At 41.6% G+C, this 16,358-nt stretch overlaps 2 protein-coding genes across 2 annotated transcripts in view; one reads left to right on the top strand and one right to left on the bottom strand.

The window, feature by feature from the left end:
• Nucleotides 1–5,663, bottom strand: part of USH1C (USH1 protein network component harmonin) — a gene marked incomplete at both ends in the record, with an annotated part of 49,973 nt that extends 44,310 nt beyond the window's left edge. The window contains 2 exons of the mRNA XM_082316787.1: nucleotides 1,520–1,587; nucleotides 5,628–5,663. Of these exons, the coding sequence (XP_082172913.1) occupies nucleotides 1,520–1,587; nucleotides 5,628–5,663 (104 nt within the window). The remainder of the gene's footprint in view (nucleotides 1–1,519; nucleotides 1,588–5,627) is intronic.
• Nucleotides 5,664–13,332: 7,669 nt separating this feature from the next.
• The window catches only part of OTOG (otogelin), a gene marked incomplete at both ends in the record, with an annotated part of 106,748 nt that continues 103,722 nt past the window's right edge, over nucleotides 13,333–16,358 (top strand). Inside the window, 2 exons of the mRNA XM_082317299.1 lie at nucleotides 13,333–13,365; nucleotides 13,942–14,032. Coding sequence (XP_082173425.1) covers nucleotides 13,333–13,365; nucleotides 13,942–14,032 — 124 coding nt within the window. The remainder of the gene's footprint in view (nucleotides 13,366–13,941; nucleotides 14,033–16,358) is intronic.

Here is a 16,358-nt window from a genome sequence, read left to right as displayed (position 1 = left end):
CTAAGTGCATCTAGGCTACAAGCTCCTTCTGCTCCTGAACTTAGGGGACTGACAAATTGTTTTGATCCAGGAAAAAAATCATGATACTCAGTAACTAGAGCAGATACTTGGTTTAAGTTTTAAATTTTTTTTTCAAATCAAAATTGAAGGGCCATCAACCAATAAACAAAATCCACAAAAGTTAAAACAGATGTTCACAGCAGTTTATGAGAGCTATGTAAAGTAGTCTCCTTGATATTGTCAGCACTGAGATGGTTATAGGTCTAGAAAACGTACTACTTTGCCCAGCTGCAAGAGTGGAGCTCCCTAAGATTCCGTGGAGCTATTCCTACACAACATCCAGTTAAACGTAGTCTATATTGTTTGCTGCGCCCATATTTGCTTATGGGATAAGGGGTCAAATACTTTTGGAAATGCTGTTCACAGTGAAGCAGACATTAAATGTTAACTCCAACAGCAATTGCACATATTTTTGCCCTGGAATACTTCATAATGTATTCAAAAAAAGGTGATACATCATCAACATATGTTCACAGAGACATTGGAAATTTTGCTCAAGTCATTGCAATTTTGGAAATTTAAGAGAAGTTACTATACGCATTGTTAATTTTGTAACTGCAAGAAGATTTTAAATAATTAAGATCTACTGAATCAACTGGCTTTCTAAACAACAGACTTTATGAATGGAGAAGCAATTAGACAGACTTGAGTGAAACTGAATCAGATATGCAGCTGAATACAGCCATAACTATAGCTCAGGGCAAACATCAGGTGGAAACATCTACATTTCACTCAGCTGAGATGCTATTAATTAGGATATGAATGGAAACAATGTCTATCAGAGCCACTTGTCTATGATGAGTGGAAAATACATTCTCATCTTCTTTGAAAAACAATGGATCGCATGCTGATCTTATTTGCAATGATATAGGTCCTAAGCAACTGTAGTTTAAATCAGTTCAGCAAAAGGATTGGTAATAGGCCTATTGCCTTACAGTTTTTTTTCCCATTACGTCATAATAAGCCAGAGCTGTTAAACATGCCAAACAGATTCTCAGACTAAATTTTTTCAGCTTTCAGATAAAACAGTTGCAAATTTTTATCTGAATAGTTAGCAAAAATCTTTGAAAAGCAAACCAAATTACAAACTCTGTTGCAAATAAATAAGCATTATTTGTCAATATTAATGAATTTGATTAATGTTCTCTTCCTCTTTCCTATGAACAGTTTTATCATCCAAGTGCTTTTTTCCCCCCCAATACAAATCCACCAAATTCTTTTACAAAACTGTCAAGTCATAAAACCAAAGTAACTTTATGGGTGATTACAGACATGCTCCTTCCTTGCCCACAGGCTATGCTGTAAAAGTATAAAATTTCATTAAACAGAATAAAACCTATTACTTTAACTACTTTTCTAGTAGCACATAGAAAGACCACTTGAAATCTTGAATATTGACTCTTTACATTTAAAAACATTAGTAAAATTCTACACAAACATATATAAAGCTAGATCTTACTGGTGGTACATCCGTAGCACATCATAAAGGTAATCCTTCTCCGCTTCATTGTCAATTAGTAGATTAACCTGAAAACCCAAGGACATTATTGTAAATCTCTGACTAAATAACCACAAATGATGAACATACCAGACTTTCACAAATTCTTAAGCCACAGAGCACAGATTTCAATAGAGAAAGACTTTTTTGTTGTTTTTTTTTTAAAGATAAACACATTTTTGCAATAGAGTATTACTTTACAATGTGCAACTTTTAACAAGACTTTCTAAAATTAGTATTAAAACAATTGGACATTGTGGTAAATACTGATATATTCTGTATGCTAGATTTCCCCTCAGCAGTAATATTATTACAATAATATTACATTTGCCTTACCTGATAATCACTGTACTGTTGAATAAATGTTTTCAGAAACCTCTTTGGCCATTCATTAATATAGCACATGCTGTCACAGATAAAACCACCACACTGAGGAGATTACAATCTACGTTCTGTCATCCAAACCACTGATTTCAGGATCTCACTTCTAACATTATGCAAACTGCTACACTTCTGTTCCTCTTTGCTCCAGCTCTTAACTGATAGAACTTGCTAGTTATTCTTTCCTCCCCCACTAATAGTACGTTTACTTAAACCAGTGTCATATTACTATGCCTGCTCTTGGATACTTACAGTAAAATAAAGCAAAAAAAAAAAAAAAACAAAAAAACCACCAACCAAGAATTCTCATACGAGCAGTTCAATTTATATTCAGTGACAGCGAGACCCCCACTGATCTTACTTGCAGTGAGAGGTCACTTCACATTAGTTTTACATTTGGACAAGCTTAATGTTTAGGAAAACAATTTACATCTGACCTAACAGCTAATATTACCACCACATGAAGTCTGAGGACCAATTTGCATACTTAAAGAAAGGCCCTTTCTTTCTAGGTTTGCAATGGTTTGCATTATATTCTAAACTAAATACATGCTTCATACTCCCTTTGTCCCTTTTGTCTCTCTAAAGCCAGCAAGACTCCACATACAGGTGGTTTTCTATTACATGTCTCCTCTGGAAAGCTTTCAAAACACCTAAAGGCCAAAAAGCTACATGCAGGACAAGACTGCTTGACAGTAATGCTAGTGAGCAAACCAAGCTATTCAGAGTGAATTTCAAAACATGGAAGAAAAAGTCTGACTTCAAAGGAAATAAAATGGTTGCAATCAAAACTGACTGGTTCACCAATACTGTACACAAACTCAAGGCAAGGTGATACATGGAAAACTAAGTCCAACACCCATTTTTCCCTTCCCCCTCAGGAAAAATACAACATATAAATCAGCTTTGGTTCTGGTATACAGAACTCAACCCCTAGTGCTAGCTAAGGTACTGCAGGAGCAGTGTCTCATGAAGAACATTAAATGTTTAAGCACATCAACCCTACACAGCAAACAGCAAAACCATCACCATCTCTTCTCCCAAGCAGGAAAGCAACCAGTGACAATATGACACTTTTCTTCTGATATGCTAGCTAATAGACACATCCCCACTCTCTCTCAGGAACTGGAGGGCCATACCTAAATGCTGCCTTTTCTTCTCACACAAGTCAGTCTTCCTGTTTGATTCCTACACTTCTCACCCTACACCAGCAACTTCCTCCTCCAACAAAAACAAAACACTCAAGTAACTTCTTATATATTCAGAATGCTACAGCTGGCTTAATCTTCCTGGACCATCTCTCTAATTAGGTCATTCTTCTCCTGTTGCCTTCTATTCCACCAATTATCACTTCATTGTAGCCACCTGCATCTTTTACCATTTTCCTAATTCATTAACTCCTTGGGACAGAGTCCTAGTGTAGACATACACTTTACCTAGGCTCATCAACAGCTTCCAAGAGCTGACTCTAATTTCATAAACCCTAAAAGGTCATGACCCTGCATGTTAAGAAAAAAAAAACAAACAGTGGTGACAAGGTGTAACTTGGATCAGAGAATTATTTTAGTATCTCTCTATTTCTTGAGAAAATAACTGTGGAGATATGGGATAGATGATTTCACAGCTTTTTAACCAAGAATATTAAAAAAAATCATCTGGACAGAGTCCTGGGCAACCTGCTCTAGGTGGCCCTGCTTGAGCAGAGGGGTTGGAGCAGATGACCTCCAGAGGCTGCTTCCAACCTCAACCTTTCTGTAATTATTTAAGGGTATCTTCAAAGTATTTGTGTAATTTACAATCCTAGAACACAAATAAGGAGTTGCTTATGCTCTATTTCTCACTATATAAATTGCACTGTTTTTCATAGAAATTAATATGGAGTCATCACAAAAACTGCACCTACATACAAGAGAAAAATAAAATCTGGCAACAAGTCTATATAAGTTTATTCAGTAGAAGAGTAGTTGTGGGGGGGAAAAAGCACTTTTTGGTGTGGAAAAAAGTTCAGATTACAGTAATGCACTACTGTAGCACTAGCCTAATCTGTCAGCTTTCAAAGAATAATATAAAGTTCTAATTAAGCTACACAGCCTTTGAAAAGCTATTGAGGGAAATGGAAGAACTGGCCACTATATTTGTATATATTATATATTTTACATTGCTGCTTGGTTGATAGGGAGAACTGATTAAAATTACTAAGAAAAAAATAATATGAAAGTGGCAAATCATTGAGGAAACTCAGATACTCTGGCGGAGCATTTTCACTACTTTGACACAGAAAACTTAAGTATCCAAGACATTAAAACTGCCACAGGGGCCACTAGAAGCAGGATGATACAAAATAATTTAAAGAAAAGACCTGTCCTGGTGTCCTCTAACTCAGATAAAGTTTTCACTCAGATGTGCATCCTACTTACTTGCACCAACAAATGCTGACAGTAAGTCTTATGTTATCAGGGGTGGGACTAGAATGATTTATGAATTATAGCAGCAATGAAAGGGAAAAGGTTTAAAGTTCAAGATGGTAACCACCCGCCTAGGAACCAGAGTCTTTATAGATATGTTGCACAACCCACTGTTGAGTTATACAGTAATAGGTAGCAAGGCAGAAATAACCTGCTAGATGGCTACAGTCATCACTGTGGAGTATCCAAGTCCTTAATGTTTTTGAACTTCAATTTGTCATGTAAGTGGTTTTTTGCAGCCCCTCTACTTCATCCTAACAATTCTTTCGTTAATGGCTTTATTACCAGGTGATACTTCTATAAAACACAACATTACACTACTTCAAAGAAATTCTACTCCCTAGCTGACAAAAAAACAAACCAAACCAACCAACCAAAAAAAACCCCAAACCAACCACAACCTCCCCCGCAAAACAACCCACAAAACAGTACTGAAAACTTTAGTCTGAGAGAGTCCTAAATGGCTACGCAAAAACATCTCTTAAATGCACAAACCATTCTTCCCTTCCTTTCCTTAAAGAGAGCTTTTTGAGCTTACTTTGGTCATACAGTTTCGAACTCTGCTGAGCACAATTATTTAAATGGGTAAATGACAAAATGACATGCCAGGCAGATTGAGTCGCTGTATGTATCAAGTGCATTTGCACATGACTGCACATGCACAATTGCACTCGTGAATGTTAAGGTGGAACTCAAGTTGCCTGAGCAGCGGCTGGCAGCGCGCAGGACTGCAAACGTGAACTGCCTGGGCCTGGACTTCAGCACCTGCACTTTTGCCTTCCCTGAACTCGACTGGGTACAACGTTTTTTATATATATTAAAATAAAATACATTGTATCGAGCTCTGGAAAAGCTCATGCATCGGGGAATGTTCTTCATCTTCTCTCTTTCCCATTTTAAGGGTTTTAAGTTGTACAACCACCCTCTCACAGGAGGCTGCCTCGGGCTTTTCCACGCCATTGGCAAGGCAGCACCAAGTTCCCCGAGCTTCTCCCTTCCCCGCCGCTCCCTCTGGCAGACAGGCAGCGGCCAGCCGCGGGCAGCGCGGGCAGCGCCGGCAGCACGCCCCGGGCCGCCCCGGGCCCTCCCGGCGCCCGCAGCCGTGCCCCAGCCCGGCGCTGCGCCTCCCTCCAGGCCGCGGGGGAGCAGCTCTGCCCGCAGCCTGTGCTCGCCCGGTGAACCGACCCCGGGTGTCCGCGGGCCCCGCGGCCCCGCTCGCTCACCTTGTGCCGGAACTCACGGGCGACCCGGCGCTCCATGGTGCGCGGGCTGCGGGCGCTGCGCGGCTGCGGGCGCTGCGCGGAGCGGCTGCGCGGGCGAGGCCGCGCCCCGGGGCGGCGGGAGGCGCGCCCGTCGCTCTCGGCCGCCGCCGCCTACAGCATCCCCGGCCCTCGTCCGCCGCCGCCGCTGCTCCCCGGTCTCGCCGCTTTAGCGGTACGAGCCGCCGGGCAGCGGTAGCCTCCCTGCCACCCCAGGTTTTGGCCAAAGCAAGAGAAAGTAAAAGAGAAAGAAAAAATAAAAGGAAAAGAAAAGCCCCCCCCTCCCCCCGCCCCCGTGTGCGTGTTACCTGGCCTTGCACCGGCCGCCTTTTCCCTGGGCTGATTTTTACAACTGGTGCGTTTCATACAGCACAGAGCTCAAGTCCAAACTTCTCTTTTGTATTTGTAGGTACGTATGTCACTAGCCCTACTATTTAAGAAAAGCACGAAGATTTGAAATTTAAAGCATGCTAATACCTGGAGGAAAAAAAAAAAAGAATAATTTGCTTCAATAAATTGCTCTACTGTAAATAATCTCAGTTTTCTATTTTTAGGTCAGCAGGGTGAATCTGATGTATCACTGTTTAAGTCCGATTTCCACCAGCCTTTCCCACTAACAAATATTGTTGCTTACAAAGGCAGCCTCCGACACGCCTGCTGTGAGTAACTGCGTAAGAACCAAGCTCAGAGTACCTGAAAAGGAGCCTATTTCAGAGTAATCTCTTTTAGGTAATTTTGTCTTGGGCTGGTTCTTCTCCCACTTTCCCTAATGTGGTACACAATAATATTCTGCGATCAAGGCTGGAAGCGAGTGGAGGAGATCAGCTAGCCTATGTCCCTCAGCCTCCCTGCAGAATTAGCTCTACCCACGCAACTCCAGAGAGAACAGGTTTACGTCAGCACAGGTAGCTTACCTGCTCCTCCTTCCAACAGAGTGGAAACTTGTATGAATACATACAAAGGCATGACGAAAAAAGTTCCATACTGCCAAATACAAACTGGAATCTGTTTTATTATTCCTGTGTGATAACCTTCATAAGCTACACCAGCTCCTTTAGAAATTGGTCTTACCCCTTTCAGAAGACGGCTTTGCTGTATCGGAACATTTCAATGGTATGGACACTACACATTTCTCATATCAGGTGTCAGGAATAAGAGACGAATGCATTTTAAGCCTGTGTACAAACAAACACAAAAACTGTTTCAGGAAACAATTTTCTCTTAGAGGTGCAACTAGAAGTACACAAATCATTTGTCTCCTACCTAAGACAAGTTCCAGTACCACACAATATTGAAAATCTATTCTATCCAAGCATTAGACATACTGCTATAGAATTTCTTCCCTGCATATGCAAAATAAAATTGTCTTTTATCTGAAAAAAGAAGGAAGGAGATATGTAAAATTTAAAGGACACATAAGATATCATGTATGTTTCCTTTAAATTTACATATAGACTATAACAGTCATTGATATCTATCAATCGCTTCTGGAAGACTTTATGGGAATAGATCATTTACAAGCAGAAAGTTATGCCCATTTGAAAGAAATGACTTTTTATCATATAGATAAGTTTTCCAGGAGTCAGAAACAGCTCCATGTAGTAAAATATTGTGGAGTTAAGTTCATTTGGTGATGTGAAAACTCCCCTGAATAGTCAGGTGAAGGAGACACCGCAGAAAGGATAACGAACTTGGTGGGCTGTTAGTCTGCTCTGTTACATGAATTCCTGTGCTCTACACTGCATAAATACGAAGCAAACAAACCCACAAAGCTATCCCATGCTCCAATACTGGAAGTTTGATAATCAGAAAATTTATGAGATAGTTTTGGAGTTTCCATTACTTCAAACATGTCATATTAAAAGATGGTACAATTATGACTGTTTATTAGTTTTGGATAATGAAATCTTTCATAGCAGGAAATCAAATTGCATCTAAATTAGTTTTAAACTAGTTTCAGCTATTGTTTGTTACTTGTAGCATTAAGGGAAAATGAATAAAGTGGGCAGACTATTTAGTAGGCAAAGAAATACATTAAAACGTGTGTTGTGTAAACTGATTCCTGTTGCTTTTTATCTTTCTCTACTTCCATTAATGTAATCTGGATCAGAGAAAGTACACCAAAGCCAAGTGCATGGTGCTTTCAGAGTAGATGCGCTCTGCTACGGGCCGAGGCTAGCACATTATTCTAAAAATCTGTTTGGGGTTATTGGGAAAAGGCTGTGCTGAAGTTAAAGAGTATCTTTTCTGTCTCACTTTCTTTTCTCTCATACACATTCTCCCTCCAACATTTACAGGAGAGAACAGAATTCTCAGTGAAAACATCACTAGTTTTCCATCATTTCATTAGAAATGAAACACTTGTTGCAGCAAGAAACACAATCCACAGGGACAAATTACAAAGGCAGAAAAGAGATCTTTTTAATGACTTACTGTTAACAGACTTCCCAAAGCAGTCAGAAAAGGCCCCTTTTCATCTGAGACAGTTTCTCACCTGGTATGGGCAGCTTCTAAAGCTGCTGTTATAAGATATGCAAACCTGAAGAACGATGGGGAGAGAGGCAGCAGCAGATGGGAAAGGGAAAAGAACAGAAAAAAGGAACAGCAATAGGAAGAGGGAAGAGAAAAGGGAAGAAGAATAATGGAAGGTAATCACAAGGGAAAAAAAAAAAAAAAGAAGATGAAGAAACCTGGAAAAGGGTCCAGAGAGAACTCCAAGTTCAAGAGTGTGAATTTATAGTAAAAAATAGTTCTCAGAAGCTACGGAAATAATCCATACACATTAGCTGCATGCTGCATTCAGTTCATGTCTTACTCATGCCTTTCATTACTCAAGTTCTGACACCTGTTTCAGCGGGTCGGGGTCAACGCTCCGTGTTAAGCATCGACAGCGTTTGCTGCCTCAGCACAAGCAGGCAGCTCTCCGCAAGCTGGCAGTTTTCAGTCGTGCGACATTCCCAGGAGCAAAGGCAAGGCCCCGGGTCTGTTCGCGTTAGAGGCTGGGAACAGCCTCACACCGCACCCCACCGCGGAGGTCTCAGCTCCTGCTGAGAAGCCGTGACCGCTAATCGTTTCCTGAACCCCACAAGGGCGGAAAAGTGGAAATAAACGTGAGGAGCCGGCGAGGTCAGCGCCCGGCACGGGCAGTCAGGCAGAAGCGCCAGTGGGGCCGGAACCGCCCGGCTGCGGGGGCAGCAGCCGGCCTGGGGCCGGGGGCTCCGCGGCAGGGCGAGGGGCGGTGTCTGGGGTGGGTGCTCGGGGAAGGGCCGGGGGTGGAGACGGGCAGGCGGCTGATAAACCCCCCGGCCGCCACGCCCGGGAGGGCGGGATGAGCCCAGGGTGCAGGTAGCGGCTGGCGCTGAGGGCCGCAGCTCCGCGGGAAGCCGCTGACCGCCAGCCCACATGGAGGCCCGGCTCCTCCTCGGGGCGCTCCTGTGCGCCTGGCTGCTGCCAGGTGAGCCCCCCGCCGGGCAGGGCGCGGGGACGGGACGGGACGGGAGGGAGGAGAGGTCAGTCCCGGCCGTCGCTAACCTGCCGCCTTTGCCTTCCAGCCCTGTCTCCACAGGGTGCCCGGGCGCAGCTCCCCGTTGGCGGGGACCTACCGCTCTCCAGGTAAGAGCCAGCCGGGGCTCCTTCCTCGCCGCCGCGGTCCGCGGCCGGGCGGGCGGCAGCCCTGAGGCGGGCCGGGTGGGGTGGGCTGCCTGGGCCGAGCAAACCCTGCCTTGTTCTCCTGCCCTCAACAGAGCCGGCGTCGCGGGACCTCGGACAGGGGGCGGCCTCGCCGCGGCGACGCAGGTAGGGGACGCGGGCCGGGCGCTGTGAGGGGCGGGCACGGCGGGGCTGGGCGGTGGGGCCGGGCGGGCTGCGGCGCCTCCTCGGGGGGGCCGAGGCTGCCGGGACGTGCGGCTTTGCTCTGAGGAGCCCCCGCGAGGAGAGCAGCCGCTTCCCGCGGCCGGGTACCTCGAACGCCGTGCGACCAGGGCTGAAGAGGCGACGCGGTGCCGTCGCTCGTGACCCAAGATGGCGCCGGGCTTTCCCGCGCTGCGCCGCTGCCTGGCGAGGCCTCTCTGAGGGGTGGTTGACGGCGCCGGTCTGAGGGACAGGTGGTCTGGTTGTCATCGGGATAATGTTTCTCGTATCTTATCTGAATATATCTGTATGTTACTATAATGCCATCCGTATTTCTGATGGCTGTTCTACCCTTTGTGATTCTTCAGGGCTTGTCCTTCAAACAGCATTGAATATGTGTTTTATCCCAGCCATAAGGAGTGTCAGTCATGAATGGAAGGAAACTTGGGGTTTAAGGCATTTAAGTTGTGAGAGAAGACAGTAGTTAGAGCTTCAGCTTGTTCAGAAATAGTTATATGTTGTATCATAGAATGTCCCGAGTTGGAAGAGATCCACAAGAATCATCAAGTCCAACTCCTGTCCCTGCATAGGACAACCCCAAAATTCACACCATAGGTCTGAGGGTGTTGTCCAAATGCGTCCTGAATATTGTCAGGCTTGGCGTTGTGACTACTTCCCGGGGGAGCCTGTTCAGTGCTCCGCTACCCTTTGGGTGAAGAACCTTTTCCTGATGTCCAACCTAGACCTCCCCTGGCATATCTTCCTGCCGTTCCCTCGGGTCCTATCGTTGGTCGCCAGGGAGAAGAGATCAGCACCTGCCTCTCCTCCTTCCCTTGTGAGGAAGCTGCAGACTGCGATGAGGTCTCCCCTCAGTCTCCTCTTCTCCAGGCTGAACAGACCAAGTGACTTCAGCCGCTCCTTGTACGGCTTCCCCTCTAAACCCTTTACCATCTTTGTGGCTCTCCTCTGGACGCTCTCTAGTAGCTTCATATCCTTTTTGTACTGTGGTGCCCAAAACTGCACACAGTGCTCAAGATGAGGCCACACCAGTGCAGAGTAGATGAGGACAACCGCCTCCCTCGACCGGCTAGCAATACAGTGCTTGATGCGCTATGTATTATACTATGTATAATATGTATATACTATGCTGTATGCACTATGTATGAAGCAGCCTTGCTCCAAGGAAAGCTGAGGTCTGGTCTGGCTCATCCAGCAATAATTGCTTTCTTGGGAGCCTTTTCACTTCTCAGTAAAAGTAAATGAGCTGGCAGTATCAGATCGCTACAACTCAGTACTGGTTTTTGGATGTGATTTATCTTGGCAACCTGACTGTATCACTTGTGGTGTGTTGCTGAAATGTAATTAGGGTGTGTGGTTCCTGCCCCCTTGTTTGAGGGTGGGAAGAGGAAAGGTTGCTTTGTAGCCCTTGTTCATGGCTCTGCAGAAGAGTTGCCTTTCTTTCTGCTTTCTCTCTGCCTTTCCTGGGAAAAGCTAGCAGAGACAAAAATGTACCACATAACTGCAAACAGGTAACAAAATCAACCACCGATAAAAGCAAATGCTTCCGAATTGAAGTTCCCTCCAAGAATTCAAGATTCAGTAATAGGCTCTTTGTTTCCTTCTGTGCTAGCCTACTGAGCAGAAAGCTTCAGTTAAGAAATATGCTTAGGAGAAAGGGGGGGGGGGGGGAAAAATTCAATATTAGTTTTAAAAAGGTAAGAACCTGAAGAGGAGTTATTCTAGCCATTTGAACTGTCTAAAACTAACAATAACACGTTTTTACATGTTCATGCTTTTAATAAGCTTTCTCAAGAGGACGAGGTAAAGCAACACTAAGCTATGGGGGTTAAGCCCTCTGCAGAATTTTATGTCCATGAAGACTTAATTACATAGCTTCCAAGATCAGTTTTCAGTCAATTGTCTAAGTAGGTATTTAGAACACAGAAAACACCTGCTATTTTAAAAGTACTTTACAGAATCATGCACAGGGCTGGGAAATTTGAATACTAAAACTCTAGGGCATGAAAATTAAATGCAATAAATCTAACGAAGTCCTTAGGTAAAATTATGTAGGCATAGCTGGTGGTGTTTGTAATGTTATTTTGGAAATATTTTGCTCAGTTATTTGTATCACTGTAGACATCATGCATTGTAGCTAATGCTGTTTATTAACAGATACTGTATTTGTCACTTAATTTTCCCTAATGAAAACTGTATTTTGTAATTAACGTGTCACTGAAATATGAACATTTTAGAGCATATAGCTGCTGTTCTCCATGAGGTGAAGAAATAATATGAAATGGCTGTAACATTTGTGTTACTGTATTAAGTAAACTAGATAAATGTAATTAGATGCTTTGTTAATAAGGATAAACTTACTATCATAAGTCATTGGCTTCTGAGGATTGAGAAGTTCATGTTAAATTGTGAAAAATGTTACTCAGCCTAGATGTGGGCAGCTCTAGAACAAAGATAGAAGGTTATGGAGAAGTTGAGCAATGTGGTTTTAACAAAGGCATACTAATTAGGCGGTGTACTTCTACCTGTCATGAGCATGGCAATATAACCACATCATGACAAAATATCAACAGATTTTTGTAACTTGGCTAAGCAGGTCTGCTCTTCTGTTTTCTCAAGCAGATGATATAGGCTGAATTAGCTTTTGTGATTTGATGTATTGCTGGCTTTTTTTTTTTTTTTAAGGAAGTGCAAGTGTTTAAGTTTTGAAGAACTCTTTATGGCACCTTTATAGATCAATGCTGATACTGCTTTCCCTTCTGCATGATAGTACATTTTACATGACTGGTTGTTTTGTGTGTACTAAAACCATAAGCTAATATTATTTCCTTAAAGCATATTTTCTACAAGAGCTGGTATAGAAAATATTTTCTGAGTAATACATAAATTGTCTTGGATATTGTTTCCTCTTGAAGAAAAATTGTGGAGAATATTAAACAAGTTATACATGCTCAGGTGCTCTCCTATTTCTTTCTGTCATTAAAATGCTTCCTTTAAGATGGGTTGTCTTTGCTCACCAGTTTCCTTGAACCTGGGCATTCGAAGCTGCATCTTAAAGTGCAATTTCCAAAATACTACCTACAGTACCTCTGTATAAATGACTGAGTTTGTACCTAGTCCCACTTCTCTGTAAATGGGGTAGACAAGGTCATGAATTTAGAAGTAAAGTGCTAAAACTTTGTACTTGCAAGGAGATAGGAAGGAACTCGTACGTTCACACGTCATGCCTAAACTATGCACCATCCTTGGGTAAAATGGTGTAAGAATGTTGTCCCTCCAATTTACCTAGAAGCTGTCGGATGACTAGTGACCATGACTGATATTTAAGCCGTTAACAACTAACCTGTGGGTTCTTCCTCCCTTGCCCTGCAATGTATTGATTTGAGTTCCTGTCATGGTACTCTGGTGAGACTCAGTACTGCTCCTGGTTCAGAAGTGATACAGGTGCCACTGTGTAAATAATTTGAGTTCAGAAAGAGAGTGGAGGGATTGTGACTGGCACCACTGCTAGATGGAAGAATGAAGTGGAAGTTGGATTAATAGATGAATATGGCAAGAATGAGGAGGGGAGTCAACATTATCATGACATACCAATTTATAAAAATGATTACAAAGTGTAACAGGCTAGAAACACTAGGATTCTAAAGGGCAATTTATTGGAGAAAAAGAAAGCTTCGTTCACAATATTGAGAATTAACACAAGAAAACTCAATATATCTTGCTGCTGACTGTTGAAGGCAGAAGTGCTTATGAGAAAGGAAACACAAGAGAATAAAAGGTTTATTCTGTCATATATTTCTGAATGCTAGAACAACAGGAAAAGATTCAGGAGAAGGTAGGAAATGTTTTGAAAAATAACTTGGGTGTTAATGATTTTTTTAAACAAACAAAACCACCACAAAAACCCTGTTGATTTTGCTGGGTTTTGGATCAGGTTCTTGGAAAATAGGTGAATTTAGGACCTTACATGACTTTTTTTATGCTGTTTAGTGATTTATGCATGCATATACTTTAAAATTATTTTAAATAACTGTAACTGAGTGATAAGAATTTCCAAAACAGCAGAATGTTTACACTCAGAATTATGTTGGTATAGAGGCTGTAATTGAGAGTAAAAGGAGTATGGAGAAGGGCACAGAGGACAGTGTTTGGATAGGCATTTTGGCTTAATTGGCTTAAAATCTGCCTGCTGTCTTTGGGCATAATGTACTTTGATGCTCCTTTGCTGGAGTCTTGAGCAGAGTGACTATACTTTTTACTTTACAATGGTGTTTTTTGGTATCTTTGTAGTAAGCCAATATGAAGCAGTGAGCTTAATAAAAATGGGACATTTGCTGATAGACTGTGAAGAGATTTTTAAGATTCTTGGTTATAGCTGCTGATTTTTTTTTTTTTTTGTTCTTTCTGAAAGGCATCTGGAATGGCAGTTTCTAATGCTTCATCTACTACAATATCGTTATCTTGGAACAGGAGACTTCACAATATGAAATGTGGACCATCTAGTAAGTTATTTATGTTTTCACATGAAACAACTTCAATTGTCTGCTATATTCTGCATAATTTAATTATTTTTATGAAGGAAAAAAAAAAAAACCTAAAATAGCTGATACAGGCCTTCAGGGTAAAGGAGCTCTACCTTGATTGGTCTCAAAGGACTACAGGAGTATGACCGTCTATCATGGGGTTTGACCTAGCTTTAAGTTTACATCTGGTTCTGCTTTGATCATTTGAAAGACTGTGTCTAACTGCAGTTTTTCTAACAAAGAGCTTTCAGCAGGGCAATCTGCTCTTGTAGTGACATACCTAAAGATGTAGATTTCTGCCTAGATGCCATTAAATTACCTGTCCTGTATTTCTTCTGTGCTTGGAGGTTTTTCCTTTGTTACTTTTTTGCTGAGGTGATATATGGATGCTTTTTGTGTGTGTAATCTATGGGTTAGCAATATGAGGTACTCTTAGGCACCAGCTTGCTGTGGTGGTCATTTGCTTGAGGAATTTGCATCATGTCTTTTTTGATTTATCTTATTTTCATCAGTGGACAGGCTTAAATCTCTTTGCTCAAGGGTAGAGATCCTCTGTGTTAGCTCTTTTGTAGAGCCTGTGTCATGCTTGTCTTGTAGAAAGGAGAAACATGAGGCAAAGTAATCCAGAGTAATTTTAGTTAGTGATGCAAAACCTCTAGTTTCTCTTCAGTCAGCCTGATTCATTGCATTGGACATAGGAGCTACCTAATACTGAATAGTCTGGGTTTGCATCCCCTGGCTTTATAGCACAAAATGCAAGACTGATGTGTGGACTGGACTCTTATCAATTGTGATTAGGGTTGTGTCATCTCCAAAAGCTTTTAATTTCTGTAATACATACTGTTTTCAGAGGCTTTTGAGAAGTGCGTAGCTGAATGTGGAAAAATAATAGAAGGGTTTAGAGAAGCATAATATTACTCAAATAAAAACTGTTACTTATGAACCTCTCCAATATATGAAAAATATCAGAGAGAGAGAGAGAGTATATGATAAAATTTCTCTACAAGTATAGCACTCTATACCAGTAAAACTCCCTCTGCTTTTGAGGGATTATACCAGCTTATTGACTAAGTAGTAGTTCTTTTTTAGCTCTATTTTTTTTTTAACTGAATAAAGCAGCTTCCAAAGAGAAGATGTGCAAATTGTGCTGAGAAATTAATTGCCACAATAATTTTTTGGTTCCCTGGGTTTATTTTTTTTGCCAAGTGAAAATTCCTTTAATGAGACTAGTGGATTTCATGTTCTGCTTCAGAACAACTAGCTAGAAAAAAGACTTTTAAGATGTATTGTGCTATTTTAACAGAACTCTTGAAAAGGGTTTATGTGTAAGTTTTTCTTCTTAAATAGGCCTAATATTTAAGAAAGGGAAGAACAAATCTAGAAGGAGGGAGAATGAAATGGGTAGCAAGTATCTCATGCTAACTCATCATGTGTCTAAGCTTTTAAAGGAGGATGTAGTTATGATGGCAAGAATTAGGTTTCATTGCCTTCTCCAGATGTAATAGGATAAACTTCCTCGTTTCTTTCTAACTCATGTTTTTATGGGGCAAAAATATTTCATAAGGATTTTCTATTTCTGATGTACTTACTTTGGCAAGACAATGTTGTTGGAGACATGCTTTAAAAATTATTGATTGCCCATACTTGAAGGCAAATAAAATCAGGATTATTAAACTCTTTAAACAGTGGAACACCTAGACTTGGAAGTTTCCTTTTTAAATCCCAGTAAACTCTGTGTGGGAAATGGAATCCATTGTTGTCTGTTTGCAAAAGACATTAAAAACAAAGCAAAAGAACAGCCTGATCTGCTTCCTGCAAGAGTTTTGGTAACATGCTCTAAATGCTTAAACAATAGTTTTGTTTTGGCCCTTCCTATTTGGAGAGATGCAAGCTGCTATAGCTCTGCCCATGGACTGGGATTTGCACCAGTCTGGGGATATATGAAATAGTAAAGCTTTTTTTTTTTTTTTTTTTTTTTTTAAAAACCAGCAAGGTACGTTATTGGTTTCTTTCTCCAGTTTAGTGATGTCCTTGTGAAAATTATTCTGCGACATACTTGGAAAACTGACAGTAACGGACTTATATATATTTCATCCTGTTACAGTGAATACTTGTTGCAATAACATATTTTTCTTGCTTCCTATAACTCTGTATATATCGATAACCAACATGTTTTGTGTGGAATTTGTATGATGGGTGCATGATTTATTGTGCAATACATCTCTTTACCTTTGTGTTTTATTAGTCAATTGAAAGCAGTTTAGAAAGCAATGTAAAGTCTTACATGTCAATGGAACAAAAAAGT

The sequence above is a fragment of the Platalea leucorodia genome (genome assembly GCF_965183815.1).
Source record: "Platalea leucorodia genome assembly, chromosome: 7".
NCBI lineage: Eukaryota > Metazoa > Chordata > Aves > Pelecaniformes > Threskiornithidae > Platalea > Platalea leucorodia.
Note: the sequence above shows the minus strand (reverse complement) of the source record. Positions and strands in the feature narration are given on the sequence as shown.